Raw genomic sequence first — 16,606 nt, 5'->3', positions numbered from 1 at the left:
ATTTCGTACTCAAGCCAAAAATAATCAGCAGTCAGAACTAAATTCAATGATTAATTAAAAATTAATTAGTAAAATAAAAAGCGACCTCAATTAAAGCCATCAATAACCCACATTAGCGTATTTAAAATAAAACATTCCTCATTTCTATACGTAGCTCCGATTGAAAAATTTTATTAAAATATTTGAACATTTCAATGGATTGAAAACAAAGGCGCGACCAACTAGATTTCGAGTACTATCGAAGCGTAAAAAAATACCCAACAAATCTTCAGAAAAAATATAAAAAAAACTTGATAGATTTTTGAAAAAACCGCAGGCATTGCTTTTGTTTACCGTCATTGGAATTTCTTTTCAGATTCAATTCAATGGGATTGCTCCGGATCGAACTTTTTTTATTTCGAACGTAATCGAATTTAGGCGAGCCCTTTTCAATGTTTGGATCTAGGAACGGAATAGATTCAAAGGTGGTTTATTAAGCTGTATGTAAAGGTAGAAATAATATGCAACTGAACTAGGTTTTGACCGGATTCACATCAGTTAATGTTTCGCAATTTCTTATTTATTGAGTCGATTATTAGACTAAGCTATCAGTCTTACTTTGTATCCTGTGGTACAGGATTAATAAAAATATGCAGAATGGATTACTTTTCTTTCTACGTACCTATAAACGTCTATAAACATACAATCTACTAGACTAAACTCTTATAAATTTTATAAACAGCAATAAACATTAACACTACACGTAGGTACTTTACTCTCCATAAAACGTTCAAAAATTACATTGTTTACTGGTTCGATCAAAAATTACTACGCAGGTTAGGTATTACAGAAATACCCGCACATGTCTTAAATCTCTAAATCTAGACTATATCCGTATCATAGTGTTATTACTTTCAAGATGTAAACATCCCGAAATAACGATGCGATGCTTAGATTCTATGAAAATCCATTTTACCCAAGCGCGAGAGAGACGGGTATACCAACATTAGAGACGGGAATACCAACATTCATCACAGTCATCTCCAAAAATATCGTCCATCCCTTTCACTCTCGAGAGGAGAAAGTGAAATAAAAATAGATACCCGTGAATAGTTTGGAACTACCGGTAACCTTTACGTGTTTAAGATTATTATATAACGTATTTGAGTTATATGAAAATTAACGAACGGTGGTGTTTAAATACAAGTACCTAATTATAAATATATTATGTACTAGCTTTCCCCCCATAAAACCCCCATAGTTCCCGTTCCCGTTGGATTTCCGGGATAAAACCTATCCTTTGTCCCGGGGTAAAAAGTGGCCTATGTCCTTTCTCGGGTATCAAAATATCTCTATACCAAATTTCATGCAAATTGGTTCAGTAGTTAAGGCGCGATTGAGTAACAGACAGACAGACAGTTACTTTCGCATTTATAATATTACCTAGTATGGATTAATTATATATTATTAGTTATTACAATACTTGCTTGGTAATAAAAATATACGACATGATTTGTAAAAAGCAGCAGATGTTTGACGATGTAAAAATGTATTCTTTTTTATAAGAAATGAGATCAGACTAAAAATTTAGATTGTATGATTATAATGTAGAATATAAATTCTTGAAGGTAAATTCAAGTTACAAAAGAAATATTCGATATTGAATTTTCTATACTAAATAGGTAGGTACTAATATTACTAACTTATTTGTTACTAGCCGTCCGCCCCGTTTCGCCCGTGGTACATATTTCGCAATAAAAAGTAGCCTATGTTCTTTCTCAGGGTCTAAACTCTAAAGATTGTCTGTGCAAAATTTCATCAAAATCGGTCCAGTAGTTTATGCGTGAAAACCATACATACCTACGTAATTACAAACCTTTCCTCTTTATAATATTAGTATGTATATATAGGTAATTTGTATTATAGATTAATGCAGAAAGAACATCGCCACAGATAAAAAAACAACCCATAGATTCAACTAAGCGCAATTTGAGCAGGCATTGGGCAACTAATTGTTTAATCGGCCATTGTTGTCTATTAGGCAAGTCTTTATTAATTAATCAGCTGAGAGACAGCCACTTATATTGTTACTAAGTTCAGTCTTGGATTATTACGCTTTCACGTAGTTTTTGAATTAAAATACGTAAAGTGAATATTAGAAGAATATAAGGTAGGTTGGTACAAAATTATTAATTTTGAAGTTATACAGGAGTTGGATCGTTTCATCGTTTGTTTTTATGTATGTACATTTTTTACGACAATTTGGATAAATAAACTTTAATGAATTAGGTATTCTTTCCAGAGCATAGGTAATTGTATAAAATACGGAATAATATTCGTTCGCTTTATGAAAATATAATCGTTATATTTTCATAAGTTTTGTATTAGACAACAGCTAGGTAGGTACTTTCATGTTATCATGTACCATAATTATTTCTTTCAATCATTATTACGAGACCGTGTATTCTGCGTGTATTAGTCATTCCGAGGGGCAATTATTTGACCACTATTTGTACATACAAATTTATTTTTACCAATTTGTATTCAGGCGTTTGTATGCCTTGCACAATGTAATACCACCGACGGTTTCGATGTAACTTTTGTCAAAGGAGAGTCACTCCTGTCACTGATACGAATAGGGTTGCCAGTCGCTGGATTCAATGGATGCGGAAATAAAACCGGTTTTATTAAGGCTATGGTCTAGAGTTGTGCGATTTAATATAAATAAATAGGATTTATGGTCGCTTATTCAATTAATGTTGTAATTGCGCTTTCGATTTCAATGCACTTTAATGCACTGTGAGAGATTAATTTATTTAGTTTTGAGAAATACGAGTTAATTGTGATATGTTTTTCTATAAATGATACTAACATAAACTTGAACATGACACACTATGACAGAACTTGTACAAACAAGTATTAACACACAGTTCAGATATTTTTATGCATTTAGTGTCTTACCTAAATGTTTTAACATGCCACATTTTAAGCGTAATTTCGCCACGAAAATGCATTCACTTGCATTAAAATATGCATCGAAAAATCACACGTGTGTCTCGCTATTCAACTTTCGCAACAAGCACATCTGCATGCATAAAAGCGATGTAACAGGCAAACAACGACAACAACAAATAAAAAAAGTAAATTAATCGTAAAAACAGTATTGGTGGCAACCCTAAGCACAAATTGCGAGCATGTCTACTGCAGATTACGTGAGCGCCTCAGGCTGTATTCTTGTTTCATAATAATTCGTAACATATAAGACCTACTTTTAGACAAAGCCATTAGTATGGAACTTTATCGTTTAATGCAACAGGTAATCTTAACAATCAATCAAAAGCAGCGCCAGATTTGTGCTAGATAATAAATTGTGTTCAGAACTGTGATCTTCATTAATTATATTGCCATAACTAATAATATTATGACAAAGGTTATTGTGACTAAAATTATTTTGTATCTGTGCCGGCGTGCATGCGTTCATTGGACGCAAGATTGGACGAGTAAAATGTAATGTCATTTGCGATACAAAACTTCGAACGTTATTTTATATGGAAACATGTTATTGCTAACTCAAGTCAAAATGCCAAACAAAGGTTGAAAATTATGCAATCGAATAAATCCTAGTTACCTACACTCTTTAAAATTTATAATCTGCAACTATAAACCGGCTTACGTAAGTCTGTACAAGCAAATACGCGAATGAAGAAAAAATTTAATAATGTACCTACAATGCGACCGAAACGAGGTCGCTGACCTAAAATGGGAAAATACGTATATTTATCCACATCACGGAAATATAAATAATAAATCTGATAAAAAATCACCGATTAGTCATACATATCTAAACGTGGCGACCGTTAACATTCAAAAAGGTACATACCTGTATTTCGATTGTATTACACGATCACCTTTTCACAAACTATGCCTTTGTTTCACAAATGGCTCCCAAAACCGTACAGTTTATCTGGAAATAGAAACGAATTTTATTAATGCTCCGTCTTGAACACAAACTATCCGTTTTTGGACCTACGCAACGTAATTCAACCGTCATTCATGTAAACAACTGTTCGATGTACAAAAACGTTTCCGAAGGGATACGCACCGATAAAAAATACACGTTATCCACAGTTTTGGTCCACAACGCACTGTGGGATTGGGATAGCCGGTCGTTCCGGAGTAACTAGTTTTTATTTCGATTGTCGCACAAACAGATACAAGACAGCCGACCTTAACGGCAGTCGGCGCGAGACTGAGCAAATGCTAGCGCCCTCTCAAGTCGCAACCGCCCCGCGTTGGGTTGGGTGTGTGTGAGTGTATTTTGATGTGAGGGTGCGCCCTGCGCCCCGACTCCCGACAACCGTTTATTTATTTTCGAATACAGGATGAATAGTCCGGTCGGTGCATTCGTCGCTCGAATTAAAAACTTGTGGGTTGTTTAGATGGAAAATTATTTAGCGATCGCGCATCACAAAGATATAAGAGCGCCTCTTTGTAAACGGCCGTGAACTGACAGCGTCAACGGCGGTCATTGCCACGGGCAGTGCTATAAAAATACGTCACTATCTGTCGTTCTTACATTAATCTGTGATATTATCAGATTAGACGATTTTGGTAAGCGAGCGAAATACGTGCTTTTAAATGTCTTGGGAAAAATAACAAATATAATGCTATTGTCTATTTATTGTCGAGAGAAATACGTTTTTTCGACGTTTTATAAAACAAATACATACCTAGGTAGGTAGGTAGGTATCTATTATTTATTGGTTTAAAATGTTCACAGTTAAGATAAGACTGATTTAATTAATTCCTTATTGATTTATTGATATGATATGAGAAATTGGAGTAGTGTTTTGATTTAGGTGAAATTTTCAATACAGATATTTATCTTTATGTAGTATTATGAATTTATGTAGTATCTATACATATAATAAAATCGTAGGAAAGTCAAAACTGTACATTGAATATTTTTTTAAAAGAATACATAATCCATGATCTATAATCGATATAGAAGCCAAAAACATAGTTTTTAGAATTTTTGTCTGTTTGTCTGTTTGTCGGTTTGTCTGTTTGTCTGTTTGTCTGTATATTTGTCCGAGCTAATCTCGAAAAGTACCGCATAGATTGACTTCAAATTTTGCATGAATATTACTAACAGGTCGGGTGAGGCTTTTATATACATATTATCATGCTATCACCTCCGGGGGAGGAGCTGTGAACCTTTATTTTTCTAACGTATTCCGTGTATTACACAGCGTACAATCTAAAGACTCATGTTTAAATGTTGTTTTTGGGTAAGCCACGCTATTATCTAGCTTTACACTATAAAAACTACGTCATTTACGTAATTTTGGCAGAGAAACAGTTTAATGAATCTTAGTAGTATAAAGACAAATTTGAAACAGCGCCATCTATGAGACTTCATTAAAATCAAATCAATTTACATGTTTAACGCTTCTTGCAAATTTATAATTAAAAATTAAATAATATGATATTGGTGGGGTTTTTAATTGTACTTATTTATTTAACTTTTTAACCCATGTCTTCCCAGAGTCCACTTCAGGTGCTTATATTTTATGTGAATATACTAAATAAAATTTTACAAGTGAGGGTAGATGTTTATTATTTGATGTCAAACAAGACACTATTAACAGTTAATTGTGACATTTTAAAAAATCCTTCTTGCGTTCCCACAAAAGGTAAGTTGTAGCTTTTATAATTAATTATTTCTTTATTAATTAATTATATAGTTAGACTCATGTTTTTAATTAGAATTGAAGTTACGACAAAATAAGAAAATGATGAAATTTTATTTTTATGTATAACTTTTACAACACTATATTATACGCCCAAAGAAGGTCACTTAAGTTTTTGATAGAATTTTATTTGTTAGTAGCTTTTTAATAAAATTAGGTAAAGTAATCTTTTCATTTTTTTTATTTACAGATTCAATGTTCATAAAAATTAACGATTTGCACGAGGATGTAGTAGAAATAAGTATCCTGGCGCGTGGTCAATTGTTGACTAAAGTTAATTTCCAACGTATGGTACAATCATTGGAAGAATCTTGGGTAATTTTAGAGCATATTTTTCGGGAATGAGAAAAGGGGCAGCCAACCACGTATCAGCGTGCGTGCGTGAGAATCTACCTACGTTTTAGTACCAAAAAAAATGTTATTTTGAAACGTAAATATTGCACTCACAACTACTGTACAAGTATGATTTTTAATCGTGCTTTACTGTCATCTGATTGTTTTATTATCGTTATGGCTATCGCGGTACAGATCGTACTGGGATCAGAGTACATATTATTTATCAATTGGTGTGGTAATATACGTACCACACCAAGTAAAATATTTACAATCATACCAAATGGATTAACACGGTATGTACATAAGGCGGTCTTATCGCTTACTAGCGATCTCTTCCAGACTGTCCAAGGTAAGAGATAAAGAATTATACTCATGATCCAGCAATTTTCAACCGAAAAAGAAGTTTTTCTGTAATTGGTAGTTGTTTCATTTATTTATTTTAAATACCTAATTTTACTTTTATATTTGCCCATTTGCATTACATTCAGCTTCCATAAAACTTATAAAAATTTTATGTTTATTTCTGTCTAATATAAATACTCTTTTTTAGATATAAATAACAAAAACAACTTTTTTATTAAAATTTAGTACCTTGGGAAGATATTATCTATGTGTTAATAGAACAATACATAAAGGAAATTATGTTACGATTTTATACAATGAAAATATGTAAAAAAATATTAGCAGGTGTAATTATTAAATTGATCCCGAACCCAAAACTGTAGTTATTTTTTTTGTCATTTAGTGTTTAATTCATGTCAATTGGTTCATTAATAAAAAAAATTATGATCATTTAAATAATCACGGCGAACATTTGCTAAGGCATTCATGTACAAGGTGTAATCGTTCAGTGTGCACAGGCGATTTTTTTTTGTAAGTATTACAGATAACAAAAAACTTTAAACTGATATCGAAAGTACTTAACCCTCAAACCTCAATACCTCAATACCAAAACCTTTAAACCCTCCCATACATTAAGTACATAATATGAAATATGAATATCCCATATACATTTAATATGAAAGATTTTAGCTTTCTTTTTCTTTTTTTGGTTGTCTGCTTTAATTACTTCGCAAATTTGAAGTGGCATTTTCCACGCTTTTTCCGGACATTTTCACGCATTTTCCGGATATTTTCCGGGCATTTTCCGGGCAATTCCTCACGCATTTTCCGGGGATTTTCCAGGCATTTTCCACGCCTTTTCCGGACCATTTCACGCATTTTCCGGATATTTTCCAGATATTTTCCAGGCATTTCCCAGGCATTTTCCTGACATTTCCCTGGCATTTTCCGGAGATGTTTCAGGCATTTTCCACGCTTTTCCCGAACATTTTCACGCATTTTCCGGATATTTTCCGGGTATTTCCCGGACATTTTCACAAATTTTCCGGGGGATTTTCCAGATATTTTACAGGCATTTTCCGGATATCCCCGGAAAATGCCCCGGATTTCCGGAAAGTACGTAAGTTTTTTAGCTTAGATTAGTAATAAATTCTATTAACAATTCTATGAATTGTTTATGGTAGTACGTGTTTACTAAATAATTGTATGTAAAGTAGTAACTACTATGCAGTCGCTATTCCACGCGGACGAAGTCGCGGGCACAGCTAGTTATGAATAAATTAAACAAACTGAATTGATTTATATGTAACAATTACATTTATGATTAACAAATTATTTAAATGATACAAAATATGTAATTATCTTAATTATGATGTTTTAAGCTTACAAAATATACCTATTATGCGATAATATTACATTGATTTATGATATATATAAATATTAATATCAGTAGGTAGGTATGACTTATAAGAACTGAGATTTTTTTTATCTTATACCTACTACCTAGGTAATTTGAATTGTTATAGATGACATTTAGTTTTAAGTGTTTACTTTGCCTTGTTTACCCCATTTGTGAATATCCTATCAAAATTTATCAATTTTAACAATCTAAAATTTTGAACTCCCTCTTGATTACCTTTACCTATTTTATGTTATGCTTTTGTGATGTGTTGTGTTGTCTATAACTAATATTTGTTCTTTGTCAGGTTATACAGCTCCATGTAAGAAGTCTATGAGTAAATAATAATAGTTTAAAAAAAACTAAAAAACACGCTTTTTATAGAAAACCGAACTAAAAAATAGAAAATTTTATCAAATTAGTGTATTGTCATCGGTCCTCAATAAATCTACAAAGTTTGAACGAAATCTGGCCGTTTAAAGTGGGTCAAAATCGCGCCCAAGGAAGTCGGTTACAAACATACAGGTGAAGCTAATATAAAGCGTGTAAATCATTTCAACCGTGATTTTTCCTCAGCACAGAGCACGCTTAACATGAGCATTTACTTAAACTGACCATCGGTTCAAAACCTGACATTGGCAGAATCCGTCCTCACCAGGATCGGGAGTTGCCATTTGAAAAAAAGGAGAAAAAGAAGACATTTAGTACAATGAAGGATTGGTTTAAGAAATATGATTGGTGAATGGTTATACAGTAAATCTGGTATCTGATACAATAGGTATCTGCAGGTTCTTAAAGAATAAAAAATGTTATTTTCTTGAATACAAAATTTAAGGCATTATGCAAAGTATTTTCTCCTAATAAATGGGTCTAGACGAGATTCCTCATTTCTTATTAACAATACAGAGTACCTAAGTTCGGCTTACGACCTTGGGAATTAATATTAAACCCTTTATTATGCGTTATTTATTCACGTGTGACCTAGGTTCTAATTCTAAACCTAAAAGCAGATCTCAAACAATGCAAATATTAGGTATATAACTACAGATTGCTAAATATTATAGTACTTAGGTAGGTATTCAGTCTGTCGTTAAAGCCCGCCTTTCATTTACGTATCAAATACCTATTATATTCTTAACTAGGTTTCTGTCTGTGGCTTCGCCCGCGTAGTATCTATATACTATGCTAAAACAACAAGTTGTAGGTATTAAAATATTTCTCAAGAAACGCGCTATCCATTGGTGAAAACAGAATGAAAATCGATGTTGCAGTTTTTGAGTTTATCGCGAACAGACAGACGCAGCGGAGAGCTTTATTGAATAGTAAAAGTTTTAGGTATGTAGTGAATAGTGATGTAAAAAGATGACTATTACAAAGCGGTTAAAATATTGTCGTTAATGTTAGAAATAGTCTAGACAGACAAGTCTAGGCTAGACTACGCGTCTGCAAGGATATTTAAAGATCTACCTAGGTATAATTTATTAATGGGTAAATTTCATTACGGAGATACCTACTATCAATCGAACTGGTCCGAGTTTAAAATTTGATCTATAAGAATCGTCTCTCTAGAAAGAAACTAAGGTCTATGGTTAATGGTACCTATTGTTAACGTTTGTCGATCTACCTTCACACTTTGGGCAATCATATCAACACAGTAATAAGAATATAACCTCGTTGAACGGGTATAGTTTTTTTTTATTATCTGTGCGGAACGGCCAACATGGCGGCAGTGTTGTTCGGGCGTAGAAAGAAGAAGCTATGTTCGGGACTTGAGTAGACTGGTGGATAAAAAGCATGTACGAATTAGTTTGTTATACCTAATATGTGAATGTAATAACTAATAACCAATTGATAATTTGGATAAGAGTATTAAGTAAATAAATACAATGATGGAAATATACGTGTTTGGAGTGTAAGTTCATTTTTAAATCTTTAAAGGGAATAAATAGTAAATGCGCAAATAACGAGATAGGTTCGTATAAATGGAGAGGAAATGAAAAAATGTATCATTATAAAGTTATACGCTGGATTTTTATTAAAAAATATATCTTTTTGAACTAAGCGATTACACAATAGGATGATTATATAGGTACCTATTTGAATTAGAAAATAAAATTTATTGCACTGAATGACCTCAATTCTAAAATGTCTTATGTTTTTATGTTGTTTTACCTTCTTTAGATAATTTATTTATATCACCGAGTTGCGATCTGTGTAAAAAAGTCTGTCGAACTTCAATAAATACCTAAAGTGGGATTTCGATAAAGTTTGACAAAAGGAAGTTATACATAATATATATTCGAGCATAACGAATATATTAAAATAATAAGTAAGTAGATCAATAATAATCAATAAGTAAGTAGATAAAAGTGAAAGCGATTAAATCGGTTATTGACACAATTCCAATTTTATCAATGCAAAAAGATTAAATTTAATCACATCAGTAATTTATTTATCTATCACTAATTCACTAGCGGTCCGCCCCGGCTTCGCCCGTGGTACATATTTCGCAATAAAAGGTAGCCTATGTTCTTTCTCAGGGTGTAAAGATTGTCTGTGCCAAATTTCATTAAAAGCGGGAAAGCGTTCATTGCATGTTACATTGCATGTTACGTTTCACCAGTCTGGACCCGGCATAACAGACAGACAGGAAATATTATAGTAGGGATATTAGTATTAGATACCATGTCTAGGTGAAATTTTATCTCCCTAAATTGTGAACGTTTGTTCCTCTAGCACGCATGGATTACTGATCCAAGACTGACTGTATAATTGATTATCTTAAGTAACAAATCCTTTCTAATACTGAGATTAAATAAGAAAGTTTATGCAAATTTACATCAACTTTCAATCACTTATGACAATGCAACACTTTTGTTATTGTATGTGAAGATTTTTACAATTTAATTGATTACATAATAACAGCTACTTAGTTACTCAGTTATTTACTTACATGACAATATTTATTAGCTATCCGTTGATAACATGGATCATTTATTATTATGTCATGTTTAAAATCAGTAATTTATCACTAAAAGAAAACAAAGCTGCTTTCGCCTGTCTGTTCCTTTGCTCTTTAAAATTACACTATTAATTGTGATGCAGTTTTCTTTGTTGTTTAACACAATTTCAATACTTTTATGTTTTTTGATGAAATGAAATACATAGGCTATAGAGTATAGGAAGGCTATAGGTACATCAAAATAATTAAATAATTTACTACGTTGTTGTAAATCATAAAAAAAAACTTTGTTTTATACTTAACTAGCTGCTCCCCGCGGTTTCACCCCCGTGGCTCCGCTCCTGTTGGTCGTAGCATTATGATATACATATACATAACCTTCCTCGATAAATGAGCTTACTAACGCCGAAAGAATTTTTTAAATCGGACCAGTAGTTCCCGAGATTAGCGCGTTCAAACAAACAAACAAACAAACAAACAAACAAACTTCAGCTTTATAATATTAGTATAGATAATAATTTAAAATTAAATCTATACTAATATTATAAAGCGGAAGAGTTTGTTTGTTTTTCTGTTTGAACGCGCTAATCTCAGAAACTACTGGTCCGATTTGAAAAATTCTTTCGGTGTTAGATAGCCCATTTATCGAGGAAGGCTATAGGCTATATATCATCACGCTAAGACCATTAGGAGCGAAGCAATGCGGGTGAAACCGCGGGGAGCAGCTAGTACTAGCTAAACGTCTTTTTAAATGACGAACTATCACTTTCCAAGCATCAAGAAAATATATTTTACCGACTTCAAAAAAGGAAGAGGCTCTGAATTCAACCGTATTTTTAAATTGAAATATTAATATTGTTAAATTGTAATCCTTATTTAATTCCCATCCATATGTCAGTCAACATATTTATTTAATATTTCGAATGATTTCCTTCATTTCTCGGGAGCATCATTCCAAGATGATTATCGTATCTAAGCGCGTTACTACGGAACCGCTTGACTAATTTAATTAAAATATTTGTGATAAGTAGACCGATTACGGTTTGAAGTGGTGAAGTTTGTGAACAAATTGTACACTTGAGAAGATAACAAGAGCTTTTATTTAGAAACAGTCGTATTAGAATAAATTAATGACCAATTCTTTTGATATTTTAAAGATAAATTTATCTAAAGTTCGACGATTCAGTTATTTTTTGAGAGATACTTCAGATTGTTCTTTAAAGAAAAAATTAAATAAAAAAATATATAAGCTGGTTACATACGTCATGTTGGTTTATACAAAAGAATAGAAAAAATTCGATCTCGAGGCGGGATCATGTTGGTTTTCATAAAACTCAATTTTATTGAACTTTTTCGAAAGAAAATCGTCAATAAATTTTGACAGTTTATCTAGTTGAGACCGGGGACTCCCCCGGCCCAATAGCTATTAAAAACAGATAATAACATTAATAAAATGTGCCAAATTTTTCAAAAATGCTTCGTAATCCGACCAATTAGGCACGATAAGTGATATCAAAGATTACCTCAAACTATATAAAGGTTTGCATAAAATTCTTTTCACGAAAATACAGTAAAATGAAATTTTTAATCCTGTTATGTTTGGTAGGAGCTACATGGTGTAAGGAGCCAATTTTTCATGACTATCATGAGGAAGTTGGTATACCTGAAGCAGCGAGGATTAGGAAGGTGGAAGAATCCATTGATTTTGACGGCAGGATCATAGGAGGTAGTGCGTCGACGCTGGGAGCCCATCCTTATATGGTAAGATTTTGGTGAGATTTATTGTACAGACTAGCTTTCCGCCTGCGGCCTTGCCCGCGTTTTCAAAGAAAAACCCGCATAGTTCCCGTTCTCGTGGGATTTCCGGGATAAAACCTAGCCTATGTTGCTCAGTGAAGATGCAGCTTTCTAATGGTGTAAGAATTTTTGAAATCGGTCCAGTAGTTTATGCGTGAAAACCATACATACATACGTATATATACGTATACATACTTACAAACCTTTCCTCTTTATAATATTAGTATAGATAAGATATTGTTATTTCAATGGCTATTGCTTTTAAATATATATTGATAGGAATTAATAAGTTGTGAGTGTGTTGTGTTTTGGGAAGTATGTGTGATTGTATAGTATACCTATATGTGGTATGTTTTTTATAATTGTGTGAGCATGGTTGTTGTATTTTTTATTTATAAGTACTTGAATATGTTCATCATCGTATCAACAAAAAGTATCCATAAATTGTGTCTATAATAGGTAATTCCGGTGTCAAAACCAAGTTTAATAAATCAATTTCTGCAGTTGCTTTTTGCACAACAGATTAAATATTAACACAAGGAGACAGGAGTAAAGTTAAAATATCTTATTAGGACTTAAATTGAAGTTAAAATAGTACGATATTAGCAAAATAACAGTAACATTTCAATTTAGATGTATTGTATATCATTTTATTGTCACATAGTAATGACATAGACCTTACAAGTTACAATTTCCTACTACAAATGAATATTTTATAGCCTCGTTTATAGAAAGACATATTACAAGCCAAGATTACCAACACACTGTAACCTACGACAAACAACGTAATATTTTAAATCAATAACAACTAGGTAACTATATCGATTCATATGACCATGTAGGTATATTTTTATTTAAATAATTGTTATTTTAAATACATATATACATAAAGAGGGTACTTTGTTGACACATCAATTATAAAATTAATTATTATTTTCTTGTGTTTAATTTTACGCGAGTATTAAAAAGTTGAAATTGCATTCACAAAATTTTTACATCTACAAATAAGACTAATTTCCTAGCAACACTTTTTCGGACGTTGAAAACTTCTAAATCAACAGACCACCTCGATCGTCCGAAATAAAATAGTAATTAGTAAGCATATTGATTCCAGGCTGGTCTGATCATCCTCCTAACAACGACCAGCGAATCGGCATGCGGAGCGAACCTCCTCTCAAACACCAAGCTGGTCACCGCTGCGCACTGCTGGCGAAGCCGTCAGAACACTGCCGTACAGTTCACAGTGATCCTCGGGTCTGTCAGACTGTTCTCTGGGGGTGTACGGTCTGTTACCAGTAGAATAGTCATGCATCCACAGTATAATAGAGAGAATTTGAGGAACGATGTCGCGGTTATCACAATTAATCATGTCGCGTATACGAGTAAGTTGTGCTTTTTATTGCATATTTTTTGAACTGTGTGTTTCGACTTTTAAAGTTTTAAAGACATTTGTAAATTGCGCTATAAAGTCTGTAAATTGTAATTGTCTTCTCGTGTAAAACTATTGACAAGAGAGGGCTAACCGGCTAAGTAAGCTAGTAGATTAAACTTAATTGCTCCATTTAATGAAAAAAGAATTCAAAGTTTATTAGAAAAAAAAATAATCTTGGTTTTCCTACATAGACGAATCTTACAAAAACATACAGGGGCTTCCCCGACACAAAGCTTACCGAATTACTTTGATATGAACAGATAATACATTTATCTTTTTTATTTATTTGATTAGATATTGAATGTTTGTTTTCTTTTAGATGTAATCGGTCCGATAACATTAGCGAGCGGTAGTGCACTGTATACTAATCAATGGCCCACGGCAGTTGGGTTTGGACTAACAAGCGATAGTAAGTACTTTTTTTTAATAAGGTACTTTTCGGTAAAGGTATTTATGATGTATTTGTAGTTGTATTTAAGGTTTTGATTATGCGTAGCTTGCTAAATTATAAGACATCATTTAAAGTTACATGATGAACATATTCCATCACATCCTTAATGTATAAACTGTACGCGTCTTTTACAGCTTTGGCAGCACATTATTGTTTATAATATTATCATTGTTAATTAATAATAACATAAGGATTATCAAAATCAATCAATCAAATCAAAATTGTTTATTTGGAACACAACAACACATTACAAAAACTTTATGCACGATGGCACCCATAAAAGCTTAAATAAGCTGCGGCACAGGTAAGATTATTGGAACATAACAATAAGACATCAGATTGTAGAAGTAGATAGAAGATGTGGTCATTGTATTACACCTGCTTATACAAATGGTGTTTCTATTTGAATTAAATAAATACCTAAGTGCCTTGTTATCTTAGAACATGCCGACATACGTAGGTTATGATTCCGGGATCTCCAAGATACGTTTGCCAACCCCCTACTTTTTATGATTTCCAGCGGCTGTAGTATCCCAGAGCTCGGTCCTCCGCCAAGTGAACCTTCGCGTGATATCCAACGCGGAATGCCGAGCTACATACGGGTGGGATAGCGTCGTGGATTCCTCTCTATGTACCGATGGAGGGAGGGGCACGGGCACCTGTGGGGGGGACTCCGGTGGTCCCTTGGTGATTGGCAGTGGTACTGCGCGACGACTGGTTAGTTTATTAAGCTATAGCATAGCTTCTATCGCGGACCTCGAGCGCGGGAACCGAATCCAGAAATTCCGTAACGAAAAAAAACCTCACGCTCCCCACTCCGACGGGCTCGGAGGTGTGGCTTAAAGGCATGCTATGCAATAGCTTTACCGCGGCAGTCACCGAGTGCCACACGTCTTTTTATTTATTTATTTAAACCATAATCGTTCATCAATTCATGAAATAACGAATACAAAAGAAATAGACCATAATAGACAACCATTAGATTGAATACTTCATTTACGGATATGGTCTATGGCTCATTGGGTTAAACGACTATCTCCTATCACCATTCTATCTAATACTTCCCAACTTCTATACGGACGTCAGTTTGTTAATAACAATAGCTGAAACTACTGATCTAATTGAAAAAATAGTTTCAAAATGTTTCGCAAATTTTATTTAAATAGAAGAGAAGACACAAAACCTGAATTGTAATTATTCTAAAATCTAAACACATTAATTATTATACATCATTATATTATTCATAACATAAATCCTTATTATCTTATCTTTAATTCACACTGATCTTTATAACTCATTCAATATTGTTTATTTTGTTAACAAGAATATACTTTTCAGATTGGCATCACTTCATTCGGCTCTTCACGCGGCTGCCAAGTGGGTGCTCCATCCGTGTTTGCAAGAGTTACCTGGTTCAATTCCTGGATTCGTGGACAACTATAAATAACTTTACCTACTTTACAAGTTATCAGTTTTCAATACATTGATAATGTGGACTTTGATACCGCCTTATAGACTATTAAAAAATAAAATATTTTTTAATATGATTGTGTATTTATTTTAAAATTTTATGGTTAAAAAAGTAAACGTTTGTATGTTATGTAACTCTATAAAGCTCGAATGATTCAACAGATTTTGATTCAATTTTAGTACATTGCCATATTTTGTACGGATATCGATATTAACTTTTAGATACTAATACTAATAACGCGCTAATTGCTTTAAAAGTTTTGAACCTACTTATCACTAATAAACAAAGTTAAATACACACGGAATAAAACTGTCGTTAAAAATATGTAAGGTGCGAATACTGCAAGAATCATTTCAACATCTAACATATAGCATATTCCCGATATATCCAACCAAAAACTCATTATAACCAGACGAAAGTATGAACTACGTCTGGCCCTTTCTGTGCCTAAGTTCGTGAGCCTCAAGGGCGACGCCCTACGACATGTCACTTACCTATAAACATTTTGCACTATGCTGACGAAACGATAGTGTAGAATGCCTGCAATTTCTATGTGTTTTAAGATGTTTTGTATTGGTGTTTAAATATGTATATTGATTTTTTACATAAAATCCATTTTGTTTTCTTGTATTTCGAAAGCTATGCAACTTTTACAGAAAACTGTAGACTGTCGTAAACTCGAAA

The 16,606-nt window shown here is 33.0% G+C and overlaps 2 protein-coding genes across 6 annotated transcripts in view; one reads left to right on the top strand and one right to left on the bottom strand.

Moving 5' to 3' along the window:
- Positions 1 to 16,606, bottom strand: part of LOC123701253 (brain tumor protein) — a 366,899-nt gene that overhangs the window by 135,956 nt on the left and 214,337 nt on the right. For 3 of the 5 annotated variants that reach the window (XM_045648673.1, XM_045648668.1, XM_045648672.1), the window contains exons 1-2: positions 4,082 to 4,147; positions 3,860 to 3,943 (exon numbers count right to left, since the gene is read on the bottom strand). The gene's annotated coding sequence lies outside the window, so the exon portion shown is untranslated. Of the gene's footprint in view, positions 1 to 3,859; positions 3,944 to 4,081; positions 4,148 to 16,606 lie in introns of those variants that run through there. The other 2 variants (XM_045648669.1, XM_045648670.1) reach the window with 1 other exon arrangement.
- LOC123701256 (collagenase-like) lies at positions 12,347 to 15,953 on the top strand. Its single transcript, XM_045648676.1, has 5 exons — positions 12,347 to 12,532; positions 13,683 to 13,950; positions 14,320 to 14,409; positions 14,972 to 15,168; positions 15,790 to 15,953. The coding sequence occupies exons 1-5, from the start codon at positions 12,347 to 12,349 to the stop codon at positions 15,892 to 15,894; spliced, it is 846 nt and encodes a 281-aa protein (XP_045504632.1). The 3' UTR covers positions 15,895 to 15,953.

The sequence above is a fragment of the Colias croceus genome, chromosome 21, assembly GCF_905220415.1.
Source record: "Colias croceus chromosome 21, ilColCroc2.1".
Classification (NCBI taxonomy): domain Eukaryota; kingdom Metazoa; phylum Arthropoda; class Insecta; order Lepidoptera; family Pieridae; genus Colias; species Colias croceus.
The sequence above is the reverse complement of the archived record's forward strand: the minus strand, read 5'-3'. Positions and strand labels throughout refer to the sequence as shown.

Excerpts from the sequence above, each read along its gene's own strand:
- LOC123701256 (XM_045648676.1), top strand. The coding sequence starts at position 12,347 with ATGAAATTTTTAATCCTGTTATGTTTGGTAGGAGCTACATGGTGTAAG. Across the intron at positions 13,951-14,319 it reads TAATCATGTCGCGTATACGA|ATGTAATCGGTCCGATAACA; the intron begins GTAAGTTGTGCT and ends GTTTTCTTTTAG. Across the intron at positions 15,169-15,789 it reads GTGGTACTGCGCGACGACTG|ATTGGCATCACTTCATTCGG; the intron begins GTTAGTTTATTA and ends TATACTTTTCAG.